The sequence below is a fragment of the Melospiza melodia genome, chromosome 20 (genome assembly GCF_035770615.1).
Source record: "Melospiza melodia melodia isolate bMelMel2 chromosome 20, bMelMel2.pri, whole genome shotgun sequence".
NCBI classification, from domain to species: domain Eukaryota; kingdom Metazoa; phylum Chordata; class Aves; order Passeriformes; family Passerellidae; genus Melospiza; species Melospiza melodia.
The window spans coordinates 4,931,097-4,950,884 of NC_086213.1; the positions used below are offsets into that span (position 1 = coordinate 4,931,097).

The 19,788-nt window shown below is 42.4% G+C and overlaps 1 protein-coding gene across 3 annotated transcripts in view; it reads left to right on the forward strand.

Moving 5' to 3' along the window:
* Positions 1–17,179, forward strand: part of GCN1 (GCN1 activator of EIF2AK4) — a 38,454-nt gene extending 21,275 nt beyond the window's left edge. For 2 of the 3 annotated variants that reach the window (XM_063173461.1, XM_063173463.1), the window contains 26 exons: positions 112–306; positions 490–736; positions 1,200–1,321; positions 1,629–1,743; positions 2,213–2,392; positions 2,723–2,943; positions 3,607–3,675; positions 3,804–3,942; positions 4,052–4,248; positions 4,563–4,705; positions 5,474–5,591; positions 5,753–5,968; positions 6,302–6,466; positions 6,868–7,029; positions 7,481–7,573; positions 7,817–7,960; positions 8,924–9,193; positions 9,306–9,419; positions 9,933–10,163; positions 10,810–11,003; positions 11,574–11,688; positions 12,686–12,782; positions 13,581–13,729; positions 14,316–14,420; positions 15,691–15,909; positions 16,489–17,179. In XM_063173461.1, the coding sequence (XP_063029531.1) occupies positions 112–306; positions 490–736; positions 1,200–1,321; positions 1,629–1,743; positions 2,213–2,392; positions 2,723–2,943; positions 3,607–3,675; positions 3,804–3,942; positions 4,052–4,248; positions 4,563–4,705; positions 5,474–5,591; positions 5,753–5,968; positions 6,302–6,466; positions 6,868–7,029; positions 7,481–7,573; positions 7,817–7,960; positions 8,924–9,193; positions 9,306–9,419; positions 9,933–10,163; positions 10,810–11,003; positions 11,574–11,688; positions 12,686–12,782; positions 13,581–13,729; positions 14,316–14,420; positions 15,691–15,909; positions 16,489–16,614 (4,146 nt within the window). In that variant the 3' untranslated portion in view covers positions 16,615–17,179. The remainder of the gene's footprint in view (positions 1–111; positions 307–489; positions 737–1,199; positions 1,322–1,628; positions 1,744–2,212; positions 2,393–2,722; positions 2,944–3,606; positions 3,676–3,803; positions 3,943–4,051; positions 4,249–4,562; positions 4,706–5,473; positions 5,592–5,752; positions 5,969–6,301; positions 6,467–6,867; positions 7,030–7,480; positions 7,574–7,816; positions 7,961–8,923; positions 9,194–9,305; positions 9,420–9,932; positions 10,164–10,809; positions 11,004–11,573; positions 11,689–12,685; positions 12,783–13,580; positions 13,730–14,315; positions 14,421–15,690; positions 15,910–16,488) is intronic. The other variant, XM_063173462.1, reaches the window with a different exon arrangement.
* The last annotated feature ends 2,609 nt before the right edge of the window (positions 17,180–19,788 follow it).

A 19,788-nucleotide genomic window follows, 5' to 3' on the forward strand; every position in this document is an offset into this window, starting at 1 on the left:
CAGTGTGATTGTTCAGTTGTTGGCTCAGAGAAGAACAAACAAGTCCACTGAGCATAGCAAATCTCATTCTGAGTGGACTCTAGTGGCAAGTTCTGTGGTTTTGTTTTTCAGGACAATGTTAACTCTCTCTTGCCAGTGTTTGAAGAATTCCTGAAAAATGCTCCTAATGATGCCAGTTATGATGCTGTCAGGCAAAGCGTGGTCATTCTGATGGGGTCACTGGCAAAACATCTGGACAAGAGTGACCCTAAAGTGAAACCAATTGTTGGCAAACTGATAGCAGCCTTGTCCACCCCATCTCAGCAGGTAGGTGCCTTTGGGAGGAGTTGCCAGGTTCCACACAGAGGCAGGTTAACACCAGGATACTGTTAGGGATGGCAGAGAGATGAAAAATGGTGACAGAAAGGTTTCACTTGGGGTGCGTTCTGAGGGGAATTTATGTTGGTAATGACTGTTTTGTGATCTGGTGGCTGGTGGATTGTTTTATAGGTTCAAGAGTCAGTGGCAAGCTGTTTACCACCTCTGGTGCCTGCGATTAAGGAAGATGCAGGAGGAATGATCCAGAAGCTGATGCAGTTGCTGTTGGAGTCTGATAAATATGCTGAACGCAAAGGTGCAGCCTATGGCCTGGCAGGGCTGGTGAAAGGCCTGGGCATCCTCTCTCTCAAGCAGCAGGAGATGATGACCACGCTGACCGATGCCATCCAGGACAAGAAGAACTTCCGCCGGCGGGAGGGTAAGGGACAGGAGCTTTCCTCCACATACTCATCATTTCTGTTGTACCTGCTACCACTGTGCTCAGGTGAAGTTCCTGCACCCCTGTGTTTGGTTTAGCTACATTTATTTTACTGAAGTTTGGCAAGAAAGAAATGGGAAGTATCTCTTGTGAGGCTGTTGGTTGTGTATAGTGTCCCAAAATTGCTCAATTCACATTGTGGTGGTGGAAGGATTTCTAGTCCTAGACCATATGGATGTGCCCCCCTTGCCTGTTTCCCAAGGCAGGTGTTGCTGGGGGAGAGCTCCTTTTCTGAGGCCACAAATCCCTACTACAGCACAAGACACAACGGCAAGAAAGCAAGAGACTTTCAGCTGTGAGATTTCAGTGCTTTTGAAACAATATTTGGCAAATTGTATTTTCTTTTCCCATCCTCCTTAAATGGAGTTGTATTTTCCTCTGACTGTCCTTTTTGGGTTTTTAGGGGCTCTGTTTGCCTTCGAGATGCTCTGCAGCATGCTAGGGAAGCTGTTTGAGCCCTATGTGGTTCATGTGCTGCCTCACCTGCTGCTTTGTTTTGGAGATGGGAACCAGTATGTGCGAGAGGTAAGGTGCTTGAAATTTCTGCTATCACAGAGTGTTAAAAAACCCAGATGGAATGGATATGGATGCAAATCCTGTTTGTAACAAGGCAAATAGAGAAGGTGACCTGTCCCTTGAGATACCATTAATAACAATTTGATCTTCTTAGTAACTGAAAGCATCTGATTTCATTGGCCATTAATTGGGAGCTACTTAGCCAGCTGCATCATTGTAGTGAGACACTATTTATATGAAGGCTTTGTTCCCAGAGAGTCTCAGAGGAAGGAAAACAGTGTTGTGTCAGTTTGTAAGTGTTCTCTTCTCCTTGGAGGCTGCAGATGACTGTGCCAAAGCTGTAATGAGCAATCTGAGTACTCATGGAGTGAAGCTGGTTTTGCCATCACTTCTTGCGGCACTGGAAGAGGAATCTTGGAGAACTAAAGCTGGTATGGACCAATATGCACCTGACTTGACTGAGTGACCCACAGTTCCCTTTGCTGTCATCCCTCTTGTGGATTCCTTCGTCCCTACACATGGCCATGATGGTTTATTGTCTTATAAGGGACTGTGGAACTTCTCCAGCTTTTTACAGCTGAGTTCCCTGACACATTTGAGTAACCTTTTTCCCCCTGGCATATTCAAGGGACAGTTTGTATCCCGTCTCTATAGCTGTACTTCAGAACCTGGAATTTTCTTAACGTATTCCTTCTCCCTTGTACAGAATAAAAGTATTTTTGGTGTCTTTAGGTGGCATAGAGTGACTTAGGCTGAAATGTATTTTCTTTGTATTCTCCGATAGATATTCTCTGGTAGATTTGAGTTTGAAGTAAATGTGATCATCATCTCACGTCAGTTCTTAATATTGTGTTTTGTCTTTTCTTTTGTCTTTTTTTTCTTGGTGTGCTTTCTTCACAGGCTCAGTGGAACTGCTGGGGGCTATGGCATACTGTGCTCCCAAGCAGCTCTCCTCCTGCTTACCCAACATTGTGCCCAAACTCACTGAAGTGCTGACAGATTCCCATGTGAAGGTGCAGAATGCAGGGCAGCAGGCTCTTAGGCAGATTGGGTCTGTCATCAGGAATCCAGAGATCCTGGGTAAGACCTGTCTGTGCATCTCTAATGTCCTGATATGACTGTGGTTTATAATAGTAAGGTTTAGGTTCATGATATTTAGGATTAAATGCAAATTTGTATAGAAATGAAACTAATCCTACAGAAGTGAAACACGAAAGCTTAACAGCAGCTGTCTGCCTCCAGGCTTTTTAAATGTTCCTGTCCATTTTTTCATCTGTTGTTAATAGAGTTTCCTCTGTCCTTGTGCTGCTTGTTGCCTAAAACATCCCATGAGAGCACACCAGTTCATCCTGATACATTTTTGGTTTATGTACAAATAAAGTCTTTTCTCTCCTTTTTAAAAACATTCAGCAATTGCTCCAGTTCTGTTGGATGCTCTTACTGACCCCTCCAGGAAGACTCAGAAGTGTCTGCAGACTCTACTGGATACCAAATTTGTCCATTTCATTGATGCTCCATCCTTAGCCCTGATCATGCCAATTGTTCAGAGAGCTTTCCAGGATCGTTCCACAGACACCAGGAAAATGGCTGCCCAGATCATTGGGAACATGTACTCCCTGACTGACCAGAAGGTACAGTGCTGAAAAAACCCTCTAACTGTATTCTAACTGATCACTGTGACAAGCACTAGAGACAATTTATTTGGCTTGGAGATTTTGCTGTTAAGATAGAAAATACTAGCATGTATGCAGCTTCTTAATTAAATGTATGTAAATGAGCAGATGACTATAAGGATAGTGACAGTTCTGAGGTCCTTAAGACTGTCAGCTTTGGTCATCTAGTTATTACCATTTATCTCTGCAAAAAGGTCTTGTAATTTTTACCATATAAGAAATGCCTCAACAAACAAACAAGTGAAACACAGATCAAGGTTTGTTTGAAAAGTATTTGTAGGACCTGACTGTAGGCTAAAGATCTGTGTTTAATTTTTGTGCTGATAATCTCTACATTTAAACCTTGTGTAAATGTTAAGAGTGTTGGATTTTCCTAAGACACAAACTGCTTGGGTTGTGAGCGAGCATTAAAAAGGTTTTGAGTGATTTGCACAGAACTGGTGTTCTTGGACTTGCAGAATAATTCACTGTGCTTATCTGCAGTATTGTGAGAGCAGCTAATTAAACTCTCAGGATGTTAAGGATGTTTGGTGATTATAAGGGGTGAATGTCCTTTACATGAAGGTGACTGTTTTCTCTAATTTTGAATTTGGTGCTGATTTTTTGGGCTCTTTGTTTCAGGATCTGGCTCCCTACCTACCCAGTGTGACCCCTGGACTGAAGGCCTCTCTGTTGGATCCTGTACCTGAAGTAAGTCTTTTGTACAAACACAGTCTGTCTTTGAGTGCATTAGGTTAAATATTGTCCTAATCAGTCTGGCACATCTGTAGCACCTTTGACTGGACATTTTGCAGATCTCTTTTTCTCTTGTCTGTTAGGTACGCACAGTGTCTGCAAAGGCCCTGGGGGCCATGGTGAAGGGTATGGGAGAGTCATGCTTTGAGGATTTGTTGCCGTGGCTGATGGAGACACTGACATATGAGCAGAGCTCAGTGGATCGCTCTGGTGCTGCTCAAGGTGGGGACAGCTCAGTGTGAGCACTGAGCTCAGGTCTTCTCATATTAAATCAGATTAGCTGCTTGTTTTTTGTGTGTATCAGCTCTGTTCCCTGCTTTTTTTTCCCCAGGTCTGGCTGAGGTTATGGCTGGTTTGGGGGTAGAAAAGCTGGAGAAACTTATGCCAGAGATTGTAGCAACTGCCAGTAAAGTAGATATTGCTCCACATGTACGAGATGGTTATATCATGATGTTCAACTACCTGCCAATTACTTTTGGAGACAAGTTCACTCCCTATGTTGGTCCCATCATTCCTTGTATCCTTAAGGTATGTAGAAAAACTGAAGAATTTTATTTATCACAGAATCAAAATAAGCCTCCAGAATATTTTAAGTAAAAATATTGATAATTGTGGGATGTGCAGAGATTTATAAATTATTTCTCCTAAGTTACCAGCTTGCTATCTCTTACTTGTGGTCACTAGTCATTTTTTGGAAGTCATCTTTGTGCATTCACAATTCCATAGTTCATTCAGTTTTCATGGTGGAGAGAGAAAACATTGGTTTGTTTTCCTCCTGTTGCTTTTGTGTATTGTGCTGTAAGGCTGAGTTTTCTGAGCCCCTTTTGTGCCCCTGTGTGCAGGCCCTGGCAGACGAGAACGAGTTTGTGCGGGACACGGCGCTGCGCGCGGGGCAGCGAATCATCAGCATGTACGCCGAGACTGCCATCGCTCTGCTCCTGCCACAGCTCGAGGATGGGCTCTTTGATGACTTGTGGAGGATAAGGTAAGGCACAACCAGCTTAGCCACAAACGTTTCCCTTCTGTGCTGGAAAAACTGTTGTGATATAGGCTCTGTGTTTCTCCTCAGAAAAATGCAGAGACCTTCTGCGAAGCAAAAACAAGTGTCTCTTTTTGCTTGTTGATTTGATTAGGATGCCCTACAGCACTTGAGTCTGCAAAGCCCTGCCAGGGTGGATCAGGTTTCCTACTACCTGCAGAGCATTCATGCTGGATTATTAATTCTGGCAGTGACTCTGAAATGCACTTCCAAGGAAGTTGATGTGGCAATATTTAGCCCTTGTGTACTGTTTTTCATTTCTCCAAATGCTGAGCAAGTTATTGTCCTCCTGTGTATGGAGATTCGCAGTGGAGCACTCACAGCCAATAGCAGTTACTCAAAAATTAGCTGCACTAAATGATTTGTGCTAGCTGAGTGCTGCTAAGTACTCTTGCCCCAGGTGGATGTCGTTTGGGTTAGACACATGCAGGCAATGTTTTGTTCCTTTTTAGAGTCAAGGCTATTCTTGGAATCATTGCTTTGATTTGAAAATTTTCTCAGCCCTTCCAGTTTGGAATTCATTCCTTCCCTTTCTGTCATGCTGCTTTCAGCCATGTTGGCAGACTGATGTGACACATCAGCCCATGCAGCATTTCAGTGCTGACCCAGCTGTGCTTCACATTTGGCTCCAGTCTGTAGCTGACATCCTGTCAGAATTGGACAGGTACTGCCTGAGCACCCTGTTTGTAACACTTGACTTGCTCCTGTTGCCAGGTTTAGCTCAGTTCAGCTCCTTGGAGATCTCCTATTCCATATCTCAGGAGTCACTGGAAAAATGACTACAGAAACTGCCTCAGAGGATGACAACTTTGGAACAGCCCAGTCAAACAAGGTAAAGCTGTTCTTGCCTGTTGTGCCTTTATTTTTTTCAAATTCTCCTATTTTGAATCAGCATGGACAGCCTGTTGGAAAGACAGACTGAATAATCATGCATTCTGTTCTTTTTACAGATTTCAGGGGCAGATGATACAATTCTGTGCTGTTTCTTTCCAGGCTATCATTAATGCTCTGGGAGTGGAGAGGAGGAACAGGGTGCTGGCAGGGCTGTACATGGGCCGCTCAGACACGCAGCTGGTGGTGCGCCAGGCCTCCTTACACGTGTGGAAAATTGTCGTCTCAAACACTCCTCGCACGCTGCGGGAAATCCTGCCAACGCTCTTTGGGCTTCTGCTGAAATTCCTGGCCAGTACTTGTGCAGATAAACGAACGGTGAGGAATTAAGTTGTGCCTTCCTGATCCTGCAGGTGACTGTACAAAATAACTCCTGAGGAACAGAGGATAATTCTTCTCTATAAGTAACTCCAAAGTTGTCATCAGTTTAACTGTACTGAGCATGAGCAGGTCTGAGTTCTCTGCCGAAGGCAACTGTGATTGTGACGATAGTAGAACTATTTCTCAATGGTTATTTGTAATACTGTTTCCATTCCTACACTCTGTCTGCACTATGAACAGTAGCTTATGGTCAAAAGTGAACATATGCTCACAGTTCACCTTCTAAAGTTTTATGAAAAAGGAAAATAATTAATACATTTTTGGGGACAGGTTGCAGCACGGACATTAGGAGACCTTGTTAGAAAGTTAGGTGAGAAGATTCTCCCTGAAATCATTCCTATCTTGGAAGATGGACTGAGATCAGACAAGAGTGATGAGAGGCAAGGAGTCTGCATCGGTTTGAGTGAGATCATGAAATCAACCAGCAGGGATGCGGTGAGTCACATGTGCCAGGTGAAATTCCCATTTTCCTAGGTATTGATGTTGAGACAGAAATTGCAGGTATTGCACTTGAGACAGAAAAATACAGCTTGTGTTCTGTGGTCTGAAGTCAGGGCTTGTAACTAACACTGAGTTGCTGCTCAGGCAAATTGTATGAATTTGTATCAGTTGGTAAATTTAAACATTGCCTTTTATGAGATATAATACTAGAAATCTTCCACTAGGTAGCCTTAGAACACTGCAGCTATTTGTGGTGGTGGATTTTACTTTTCTTCCAATATTATTCCAAGCAAACTGCAGTTTAGTTTCAGTTGTGCAAATTCTGCATTCTTCACTACTTTACTGAGCGTCTGTTATGCTTCAGATGTTCTGTAATTTTATCTCTTCATCCACAGGTGCTGCTTTTCTCCGAGTCCCTGGTTCCTACAGTGAGAAAAGCACTGTGTGACCCTCTGGAAGAAGTTCGAGAGGCTGCAGCCAAAACATTTGAGCAGCTGCACTCAACAATTGGCCATCAGGCTCTTGAAGACATCCTGCCCTTCTTGCTGAAGCAGCTGGTGAGCATTGCTCAGCATTAGTCAACAGCCTGATTAATGATGTTGTGGGACAAGTTTTGAATAATTAACTTAAAGGAGCAGGAGGATTGTAGTGGCAGACCTACCAGGGAATGGCAGCAGTATTCTGTCTCCTCCTGGAGTCATCCTAGACAGTGGTAGGGAAGATGTTATGGCTTAAGCCTAGGCCTAAGAATTGCTACACCTGGCTCTGTGGCCACTGTAACCCGATGAAGTTGCTTGGCCACCATTGCCTGAAATGGAAAATCTTTCTGATGTGACAGAAGAGCTTGGTTTGGGTTTTTCTAGGGACTATGCAAATATGAGAACATTTTTTAATAGAAGAACTTGGTTTTGTTTTTATGATCCCATGTAAAATTGTCCCTTGAAACAGGGCTTAGCTTAGTGGGTCACAGATCATTTCTCAGGTTTGTCTCTTTCTGTTTCCCTGTAGGATAATGAAGAGACAGCTGACTTTGCTGTGGATGGTCTTAAACAAGTTATGGCTGTCAAGAGCCGAGTGGTGCTGCCTTACTTGGTGCCAAAGGTACAACGGGAAACAAATTTTAAACTTGATATTTGTGCTGTTTCCGCTGCTTGCTGCCAGTTTTCTCTGGACCAATATAGCAAAAGGGAGAGCATAGTCTGAAATTTTCTTCTGATTTTGTGCTCCAAACATTGTTATCTGGCTTGTGATGCATAAATATTTCATGTTGTAGAGAAAGTGAGACTCCTTCTAAAAAAGCTTTCTGCTTGTCTCAATTTTTGGTGTTATTTTTTATTTTTGTAGCTGACTACCCCCCCAGTGAACACCCGGGTGCTGGCTTTCCTCTCCTCAGTGGCAGGGGATGCTCTGACACGGCATTTGAGTGTCATCCTGCCTGCCATGATGTCTGCACTCAAAGAGAAGCTGGGCACCAGTGAAGAGCAATTGGCAAGTAGCACAGCTCAGCTCTTTGTTGTGACAGGTTGCCTGAAGATAGTGCACCAGGTTTACTTCCCATCCCAGAATCTGTGTTCTCTAGATTCACAGATTGCATGTTTAATTCAGTCCATTAGCTTCTCCAGGATGAGTCTTTTTGCCTGGTGGCATATTGTGAGTCAAAAAACGTATGCTTTCCAAATCTATTTGTATCCATTTAAAAGTCTCCTTGGCCTGCTACAAGATACAATTCTCAGTTTGCTTATTCCTGGAGGACTGCCAGAAAGTCTAGTTAACTTTGTATTTATTCTTGGTGTATAAGCCTGAGAGATTAAAGGGCTGCAGGGAGGAAATCTCCTATTTTGCATGCTGCACTCCTCACTTATTGCTTTCCAAAACATCTGGTGTTTGGACTCCAGAGAACATCCTGGAGTTGTGACTGTGGACAGACATTTTCATAATCAGTTGGTGAATTAGAAATGAGTGACAGAGTCCTGTTGCCTTTCTGCTGTGGATAGCCATTAGATCAGCTTCTAGCCCCAAGTCTGCCTGGAGATCTCTAATGTACCCACAGACATGCTTGTAATTAGGGCTGTGACGCACAGCATTAAACTACCTAAATCAGAAGAATGTTATCTGACAAGACTCACAGTCTCTCAAGGGTGAGTAAGATGGGGGAGACTGAGCTACTCTAATTTTTGTAAATTAGCCCTCCTGCAGCTGCTGGAGCAATCAGTTCAGCAGAGTTTGGTCACTTGATAAATTTTAAGAATTGGTCATACCTGGTTCTGCACCAGGACTGAGTCAAGCCTTTAATGGTAATGTGACCAGCTCTTTAATGAGAAACAATTAGCAGTGGGGGTGCATTGTAGGATTTATCTAGAGACAATGCTGGGGATAACATGGAGAAACCTGGGGCTAAACTTGGCTTTGTTCTGTTTGAGAGCTAATGTAAAGTTAATTTGGACTCTTCAGGAGATGGCAAACTGCCAGTCTGTGATCCTGTCTGTGGAAGATGATGTTGGACAAAGAATTATAACTGAAGATCTGCTAGAAGCTACCCGCAGCCCTGAGCTGGGCATGAGACAGGCAGCAGCTGTCATGCTGAACATCTATTGCTCCAAGACAAAAGCAGACTACACTGGGCATCTCAGGAGCTTGGTTTCAGGCTTGATTCGCCTGTTTAATGACACCAACCCCGTAGTTCTGAATGAAAGCTGGGATGCGCTTAATTCCATCACCAAGGTGAGAGGCAGCTTAAAAAGGTTACAGGAGTAATGCCTGGCCTGAGAAGACTTCACAGAAGATATCTGGATGTCATGTTGCCTGATCTTTGTTTTACCCATCTCTCCTGCAGAAATTAGATGCTGGGAACCAGCTTGCCCTCATTGAGGACCTGCACAGGGATATCCGGATTGTAGGGAATGAGGCCAAGGGCGAGCATGTGCCAGGATTCTGTATTCCTAAGAAGGTAAAGGATCAGAATGAGTGTGGATTCATCACAGCCACAATACCCCACCTTTGGGGAGAGCTGATTGATATAGCTGTTAGAAGCAGTGACTATTTAGGCATTCCAAACCTGTATATTGGAGGACTTTTTGTATGTTAGAGCTCTTGAGTAACCCTACAGAAAGATCCCTCTTGCAATGAGGTCTCTGACAGTTCTGTTATGCACGTAAGTTATGGCTACTGGCTGCTTTTTGTGGGGGAGTAACACTGGACTTCTGTGCCAAATTTCTCTGGTTTAAAAATTCCCTGAGCCGCCACCACTTTTCTCATAGCAACTGGCTTAGTAAGGCGGAGAGGCATGAAATCAAACCAAATAAAAGTAGCTCTGTCAATGTGGAATCAGGCAGCTGAAGGTCAACAGGAAATTGAGAGAAACTCTCCAAGTTTGTGCATCTGGTGTATAATAGCAGCAAAAATAAGATACATATTTCTTGCATCTTAGCTTCTAAGCTTTCTTATCCGATTTTCGTGACAGGGAGTGACTTCCATACTTGTGGTGCTGCGGGAAGGTGTTTTAACTGGTAATCCAGAACAGAAGGAAGAGGCAGCAAAGGCCTTAGGGCTGGTTATAAAGCTGACTTCTGCTGAAGCTCTCAAACCATCTGTGGTGAGCATCACCGGGCCACTCATTCGAATCTTGGGAGATCGGTTCAGCTGGAATGTCAAGGTGGCTCTGCTTGAAACATTAAGCCTTCTTTTAGCTAAGGTAAGATTCAAAGTATTGGACTGTGGTTTGTGAACATTTTCCATGGCAACCTTCAGAAATACCTGTTGCTGTTCATGTAAATACAGCTGGGATGTCTGCTGCTGTGGATTTGATATGTAGGAATAGCACTGTAACTGGATTGCATTCTTCCAGCAGCTTCTGGCATACAAAAAAAGCACCCAGTGCTGAAACACTGGGCTTCTTAGAAATATTGATAAATGCTGATCCCACCTTCAAGTGATTAAAATCCACCATGAAATTAATCTCTCCTGTATCCACTGTTTTTATGTATTGTTACCTGCAAAATGCAGGTAGCTCTTTGTTCAAAGATACTCTGTTCAGTATTTTTGAACAGAGCTGAGCTTTTATTCAGTGCTCTGAGTACAAAACACTCTGAGTACATGATAGTGTAAAATTTCTCAGTGCTACCCTTGTATTTCAGTGTGAAGAAAAGATAATTAGATTGGAAAAGGTCAAAGGTTTTGTGGTAAATTGTCGTTTCATGTTTTTCCTGTTTTAGTATTGTGTTAGATTTAATGAGGGTTCCCTGATAATAAGCTGCTGTAAAAGAGGTTTTCAGGCTTTGATCTCCAACTGCTCTTTAATACTTGACCCCACCACTTTCCTTTCTTCCACTCTGGAATAGGTGGAGATTGCTCTGAAACCGTTTTTGCCCCAGTTGCAAACAACGTTCACCAAAGCTCTGCAAGACTCAAACCGCGCCGTTCGCCTTAAAGCTGCCGATGCTCTTGGGAAGCTCATTGTCATCCATGTCAAAGTGGATCCTCTCTTCACGGAGCTCCTGAATGGAATTCGCTCCAGCGATGACTCTGCCATCAGGTGAGCTGCAGCTGACAGCTCACACCTTCCTGCTTACTGAGGATCAAAGAAAGAGCTGGGATGAATGAGAAAACCCCCAGTTAGAGTAAGATGCATGTGTTAATGAAAGCAGTGGACTGTAAACCAGGAATGGGGGTGATGGGGCTTTCCTGTGTCAGGTGAGCTGTGAGAGTATTTAGGAGAAAGAGTGCTGGGGTCTGCCCAGTTCTCTCCTGCACATCCTCAAGCAGCCCACTTTCAGATTAAAGGCAGTACTGACTGTCAGTCTGACCTGAAGTAAAGCAGCTGTTCTTGTACCCTATGTGCACAGATTCCTAAGACAGGAACTTTCTGACATGATAAATGTTTTAATGTTTGAACAAACAGAAAATATCTGTGTTGTGTTAGACAGAAACATGGAAGTACTGTCTAGGATGGATTCTTCAGCAGTACAGAGAGGGGATCACTCTCCCAAACCGTAAGGCATCTCAGTGTAATTGCTGGGCAAGGATCTACAGATATCCAGAGCCAAACTTCTCTTGGAGGGTGGGGGAGAGGCAGTGTCTGACTGCAGAATGTGATCTCTTCCAGGGATACAATGCTGCAAGCGCTGCGGTTTGTCACACGAGGAGCTGGTGCTAAAGTGGATGCTGCCATTAGGAAGAATATTAGCACAGTGCTGCTGGGGATGCTGGGACATGATGAGGTACTGCTGCTGCCACCTGCAAAAGTCCCCTGCTGCACACAGTCTTGTTCTTACATTTCAAATCTGAACTTTCTAACAGAATTACTATCTGTAATTCTGGGAAAATTACTAACGATGTAGTCACAGTCAAGAATTGGAGATTCCTGACCAGTCCCTGGTAACTCTGAAAAGCCTCCAGTTTCATGTTTCCCTGGCAACTGCACATGTGGGTTTGACCTGCAGCTCCTCGCTAACAGGTTTCAGGTAGCTCTGCAGTCAGGATTTGCTTTTTATCTTTGAGAAAGCCTGCAGTGCCTTCACTATATGCATGGATGTGTTTGTAGCCTCTCAGGTGAGGTTTATGAAATTTTTCAGATAATGGCAGATTTTTCTCCAATGAGAGAAGCTCTCCCAGTTTAATATAGGGTCTTCTGCAGATAGCAATGGTAACATGAGGGAGACTAAATTAATCATCTCATAATTTACTTTTTATGTCAGTCTCTGCAACAGACGTGATACTGTTGACATGCTAGAAATAGAAATAAATTTGGGGGAGAAGTGGACAGTAATGGGATGGTCACATAAGGAAGCCAAAACAGCAAAAGCTTGGAAGTGTTAAATGAGGAGTAGTAAGAGTTTATCACAGAGACCAGCTCATCCTGTGATGGCTAGAAATAACACTTAGAGTAAGTGAATGTAAAGTAAGCTCTTGTGAACTCATCTTTTAAAACAATGAATTTCGTCTTTATGACTTTTCCCTTTAACGAATCAAAACTTAGATAAAATCTGTAATTCTTCAGTCTCTGCTGGCTTTTTTGACCTTAGATTTGGTTTTAAGTTCCATTATGTACAAGAAACAATGTGAACTGAAAGAAACCCTCAAGAGTACGAGTGAAGTACTACTATTTATTTTCTCCTTCTCTTTATTTCCTGTCATCTTCTGACAGTTGTTTTTGTCACTCCTGTCTCTGGGCTGTGTTGATCTCAAGCCATGTTCTGTGTTCTCCATCCCTGTCAGGATGCCACCCGCATGGCCTCGGCCGGCTGCCTGGCAGAGCTGTGCGCCTTTCTGTCCGACGACGAGCTCAGCAATGTCCTCTACCAGCACTTACTGGGTACGTGAAGCTCTTTACAGGACTGAACAGATGCTGAAAGCAGGGGAGATTCCTTCTCAGCCATTGATTCAGGCTAACTTTGTGACTGAATCTCTGCTCTGTATTTTCTTGTGCTTTTCTTTGCTCATGGCTCTTAATTTGAGCACTCTGGTCACAGGGAGCACAGGTAACTGGCTGTCAGTTGGGGTTGCCAGACTTTTTTCTCTGGATTTGTTATCTGATGGCTTGATAAAAGTACTAGCATGAGAGGATGTTCAGGGTGGGCAGGAGGGCCATCCCACATTTTGGGAGAGCACTGTGATCTTAGGTTGGCTGATGTTAATTGCAGGCCACATCTGATGGCTCCACGTGCTTTTGGAAAATTAACTAGTTTGCCTCCAAGTTAGAAAAATACGTGAGTTTTAAAGGACCTTAGTGTTTGAGAGTGTTATGGATTACTCTTCCCTGTAGGCTATAAAGGAAGTCTGTTGGCTGGTCAAATTATAGATGACATTTACAAATGTATTAGAGAGTCAAAGCTTGTCTAATGTTGAACCATCAGAAGTATCTGAGTTGAACAGCAGAGTCCCTTGTTTGTGTCTGCCTCCCTGCCTGCTCAGGTGGTGTTCTTGCCTGGAAAAGGTGTTGCATTTTAGCTCTATGTGTCTTTTTGGGAGAAATGGAGAAAGCAGGACATTGCTTTAGATGCTGCTTGTTATTTCATTTTATGGCAGTGAATTGACAAACTGCCAAAAGCCTCTCAGATGAAGAGGAGTAGATGGCAGGAGCCCTACCATTGTTCTGTTCTTTCCTCTGCAGCAGATGTCTCTGGCATTGACTGGATGGTGAGGCACGGCCGCAGCCTGGCTCTCTCTGTGGCTGTGAATGTGGCTCCTGGCAAGCTGTGCTCCCCAAAATACTACAGCAGTGTCCAGGAGATGATCTTCAGCAATGCCACAGCTGACAGGGTGAGTCCTGTCCCACAGGGGGAGTGCTGCTGGGAGCAGTTTTGAAAGGTGTGTGAACAGGTTCCTGTGTAACCAACCAGGACAAAAACCCCCAAGCGCCATCTGAAGATTCTCCCTTGGCTAGATGCAGTTTTTATGGTGAAATTACACAACTGTTCTGGTTCTTTGAGTTCTGATCTCTGGGGAGATGAAGATTATTTAATCTTTAACTGCAGAGTAGCTTTCATTTGGAGTAAATTACACTCCTGTTTCCCTAGAGAGTTCTCATTCACAGACCAAGTTTGCAAGAAGTGGAAATTACTCATTTTAGGAGGGAGTGTTTAAATCTGGTGTTGAATGAGTAGTTTAGGGTAGGAATTTTGTGGGCTTGGTGGGGCCTGCTGCCTTATTTCTTTAAGCTCATGGTTGCACTGGAATTTTTTCATCATATTACCCAATGCCATTAACCCAGTGTTTTTTGATGCTGCTATTCTTTTGAAAGATGGGTTTAGCCTTCCACAGAAACTGACAGACCATGAGTTTGGTTTTAAAGGCTGTTGTTGAACTGTGCTGTAGTAATAATACCAAGTCTTGTCTTTATGTAAAGATCCCCATTGCAGTTAGTGGCATCAGAGGGATGGGCTTTCTCATGAAATACCACATGGAAGAGGGAAGCAACCTGCCTCCCAAACTTTCCAGCCTCTTTATTAAGGTAAGAATTTTCATGTTAGCTACCTGCTGGTGTTCTTGTGTGATCTGAATCTCTGTTTGACATAACCCATGGGTGGGTCTATCAAGTCCCTAAAAATCTAGAAATTTCTTTTTGAGGCAGAGTGCAGATAGAATCACTCTATCAGCCTGCTTTGAAGCTGTGAATACAACACTGCTATCCCTGCTCTAACATGGAAATTTGCTTTTGAGCCTTTTGTACTGAATCTCAAGCCTGAGTCTTACAAGTGCATTTTTCCTTTATAGTAGCAAACAGCTGGCAGAGAGGCAGAGAAGAGTGTGAGGAAGCTGTCAGGTTTTTAACATTGCTAAAGGTCAAACAGCCTTTGCTAGAAATGTATCAAATACCAAAACTCACCTGACCTGAGAACATTGAAATGAACATATTTTTCAGTTTATTTTAAATATTTAAATGTTTTTCTTTTATTCCTTTATTGGTTGTTTGTTTCTTTTGGTGTGTGGCTGGGGTTTTTTGATTTCTTTAATTGTCTGACCTCCCCAAACTCCACAATACACTTGAGTATCCTTCTTGGTAGACAAGGATAGATAGAGAGGGGTGATGCTGCAGCATGTTACATTTTCAAGTTTTACATTTCTTTGCAATTTACTTGAAGAACTACCAGACATGCCAAGTTGACATGATACAGCCAACATTCTTCAAAGGAGACTTTTTGTTTGAAGTCCAAGTTTTTTATGTTAATATAATAATATTGTGTTAAAATATAAAATACCACAGTTGCCACAAAACCTTTATCACCATATTAATAATGCACCTGACATTCAGACTTAGCTTTCATGCTTTAAATGGGTTAAGGTTAAAACACAAATTACTCTTATTCTTTGAATTTTGAAGTGAAATCCCTGTTCAAATGCACCCAGGATTCCAACCAGACACTGGCTTGGCTGTTGTTGCTGAGTGTGTTGTAGAGGTGCTGACACTCTCAGCTTTTCTGCACTTAGTGGTCATTGTTGTTTCCTGAGACAGTTGAGATGAACATGTGATACTGTCATCAACTATATATTTAGAAATTTTCTATTGAAAAGTTGTCTTGTTTTCAAGGTTTGACCTTCTCTTACACAACTTAGTCAGACTTAACTGGTAACAAGTGTGTATCTTGTGTACCTGTGAGTTGAAAACTGTTTGCTTTTCTTAGCACAGTTTTAAATACTTAAATTAGGAAAAAAAATTAACAACTGCTTTAAATATATGTTTTTGGAATATCTGAATGTAAGTGTATCTTTGTCTCCTTCAGTGTCTTCAGAACTCATCCAGTGACATAAAGTTAGTTGCAGAAAAGATGATTTGGTGGGCAAATAAAAGCCATCTTCCCCCACTGGATACTCAGACAATTAAACCAATTCTCAAAGCACTTCTGGACAACACAAAAGACAAAAACACCAGTGTAAGAGCCTACAGTGACCAGGCTATTGTCAACCTCCTGAAGATGAGAGCGGGTGAAGAAGTGCTTGAGGTATGAGACATATAAAAAACCATAATTGTTGGTAGTAAGGCTGTGTCACCCTGTTCTGCATTTGTCTGTGAGGTGCCTGCAGCCTCAGAATGTGCTGGAAGTCTCTTATGAGAAGTCTCTCTTATGAGAGACTTCCAGCACATTCTGAGCATTAAGTGAGACATTCTCATTTTCTTTTAGATCTTCAGCAGCATTCTCATGCTAAGCTCTGAAGAAATCAGCAGCACCTGTTCTGTACAACCTTACAGTGCAGCATTAATAAATTGAGGCATTTAACACACCCCCTTAAGCCTTGCATGTGCTGAGTTCCCTCAGCTGGCACTGATAGTTCATTGCTTTGGTCGCTTGGATGATCACAGTGGTGCTAGGAAGTATTTAGGATAGATCACTTCATGCATCCATTTCCAGACCTAAGTGTGACCTGCTTTTGGATCGTTCACACATCTGGAATTGTAAAACCAGGGGGGGACTTTTGGGATGTTTGAAAGATTTTAGTTGATACAGTGTGTAAGGCATTCACTCTGATTTTGAACGGGGTGCTGTAAGGAGTTGGTAACTGTTGCTGTCTCCCTTCCACAGTCAGTTTCCAAGATTCTCGATGCTGCCAGCCTGGAGCTTCTCAATGAAAGCTGCAGGAGGTCCCTGCGGAAGCTGGCTGGCCAGGCTGACTCTGAGGAACAGATCGATGACACTATCCTGACGTGATAAAGCTCCCAAGACCAGGAAACACTGAACCAACCGCTGCATCAGCATTTCAACTCCAACACCTATTATAAATGTTTTCATTTTTGAAAATGTTAATTCTGATGGGATTTCATGAAAAGGACTCCCAGAGAGTATTTTAGTATCAAATATACCAGAATAGCCTTAATTAGACCCACACTAGATGAAAATTAAAAATTTGGTCCCCTTTTTGAAACAGACATACTAACCAACACTGGTCAGCTGTGGCCAGTTGTGAGATGTGGCTAGAGCACATCAGGCTTAATCTCTGGTGACAACTATTTCCTTTCCAGGGTCTGTGCAGAAACTCCACTGCTGGAGGTATTGTTGGTTTTTGCACACCCCCTGGGAGGCAGGAATAGAACTCAGTGAAAGTTCAGTTGTATTGTTTCTGTGTACTGCTAACTTGCTGCTTGTGACGGTTCTGAAGACTGAAAATCCCTGTAAAATGGAGTATTTAAAATAGCCTTAGAAATCACAGATGCGAAAGGGGGATTAAATGCAGTCTGTTTAGAGAAGGAACATTTAATAAAGGCTCTGACTTTGATCCTTCTGATGTAAACTGTTCTTTTTACAAATGCATTTGTCAACAAACTGTGATTTACTTTTCAGGCCTGTTTGTTCTAGGGCATACAGTTTGTAGAGTGGACAGTGCTGTGATCTGTGAAAACCTTTTGCAGAACTGAGGCAAGACAGGGTTTAAAGCCAAGCCAGAACTGACATTTAATGAAATTTGTAAATAATTACTCCTGTTAATTTCCGAAGTATTTTTGACTACAGACAGCTTTTTAGTTACTCAACTCACAAAAAGTCCTTTGTATTTATGTCTTCAAAGGCTTCACAAAATACTTGGCTTTAGGTCTTTTGGTCCATGAGTTGTGCTGCTGCAAGAAAGTATTTTATTTTACCTGGCCACATATATCTCTCTTGAAAAAAAAATCAGTTTACTAGTAGATTTGATGTCACTTGATGGAAATACTGAAAATCTTGTTGCAGAATACAAATTTTTAGAAGGCTAAATGAGCTTTACATTTCATGTAGAGCAATAGTTATGTGAGCCTTACCTATTTTACGAAACTCACAGAAGCTGGTTGCACCTGAGAAGACAGAGCACTAAGATTTGTTATTTCATGTAGGTGGGGTGTGTGTGTGTAATCTTCCTTGCTTGTAACTCTGGATGGCTCAAACCATGATGATGGGAGAACACAATACACATAGAATTGGAGAGCATGAGGTGGACCCCCATGGGAACACACATTCTGCTAGAAGCAATTTTCTGATTGTTATGGCAGTAGCAGCAAACACAAGAACATTTATATGATATTCATACCTCAAACAGCAAGATACAATAGTGAGCAGGTATTGGGGAGTGCTGTGGTTTGTTCTGGTCAGAATTACAAAAATCTGACAAAAGGTTCTTGGTGCTGTGTCAGTTCCCAGCCTGTGGTGTAGCATCCTGACACCAGATTTGCTGTAGGAGTTAGTGGAAGGAACTGGGGAAATCAGCTGTTTTACCCTGTGCCTAAGATAGGCTCAGCTCCCACTGAACCATTCCTAGCTGACTGCCACACAATTGTTTATACAGCATTATAGCACGGAAATTCCATAACCTCTCACTGCCATCTATTTTGTTATATGAACTTACCAGACTGTCAGAACTTACCTCATGTCTGAAGAAAAAGTCTTCCTTTGTGCTACTTGAGACCGTTGCTGCCTGTCCTGTTCCCACAGACACCGAAAACAGTTCATTTCAGCAGCAACTGCATCATCACTTCAGTGTCCTCACCCTGGATGAAATAAATTTAGATTCTCTATGTATTTCCTTAGAGATTTCCATGTTTTCTAAACTTACACTGCTGCCCCTCATGTTGGTTTCATTCTGACTCCTCCTTGCCTCGAGGTCTCCTGGGGAGTTGTTCTGCAAGCCCCACACAACAAACTCAGTTGTCCACCCCAGCACAAGGTCTGGGTGTTCCTTTGCTGCAACACCACAATGTTGTGGACATGTTTAGTTTGGGATCAGCTATGAAGCCAAGCTACAAAATGGCTCTTTAGTTAATTATCTCTAATCTTGGATTTATGCATTAGACATTTCTACAAAACTGCAGTGCTTCCCAGTTGGTCTGATGGAAATTGTGTTCTATTTCATCACATTTGGCTGCATTTTGAAGGTGGGTTTTAATTCTGAGTTTTGCCTTTCAAAATACTTGTGAATCTGAAATCATCTTAAAACTACATATTTTGCACCGAGTTGGTAATACTTAAGAGTGAAAACTCAGCTAAATGCTCTTAAAGATCTGGCAGCTTGGGGCACTGGAATGAGTTTCACCTGTGATGAATTAGCTGTGCTTTGGGATCCCAGGAACAGCAGTTAAACCATGCAATGCAGAAACCTCTGCCCTGAAACGTGTACAAAATTTGATGCCACTCAAAACCTACTAAGAAGGTGTAAAAGATCTCAGTGATTGTACTGGAATCACTCACTCGTCACTGCAGCCAGGAAGGAATGAAAAAAAGGCAAGTTTTGGTGAAGAATGGCTGTTTGAGCTCTTGATCATGGGCACCTTGGCTATTCTGATTCCAATTGCTGCTCCACATAAACATGGGAAAGAAAATTGCAGGTAAATGAAGCCTTTTTTATTCACTTGTTCATTTCAGCCAAAAAGATATTCTATTATTTTGATGATTTGTATTTCCAACTTAGGTAGCAGCAAGTGGAAAAACTCATTCATTTTCCCAAACAGTACTTGAATTTCTGTACTGAGCTTAGTTCCTGAGAGGGAGGAGTAAAAGGCAGGATTCACTTACATTTGTGGAGAATATGCTGATTTTTCAGTCTCAGGGAAACACTTGATTTGGATTTTGATAGCTACTTTTGCTAAACTATTTCTACACTGCAGTATTAATATATCAGAGATAAAATACCCATAATTTTTGCCACAACATGAGAGCTGATAAATTGATTGTGCCAACTTGGAGACTAAAGAATTAATTTTTTTCTCATTTTCAAATGTCTTAAAAATACCAGTTGTCAGTAAAAGATAATTTTTCCCTACAACTGATGGTAATAATATCTTTGAACTGTCAAGCAGCTGTCTCTGAGTGACAGCTGAACTGTGTGTATTTCAAAGAGATAAAAAAATAATTTATGAGAGA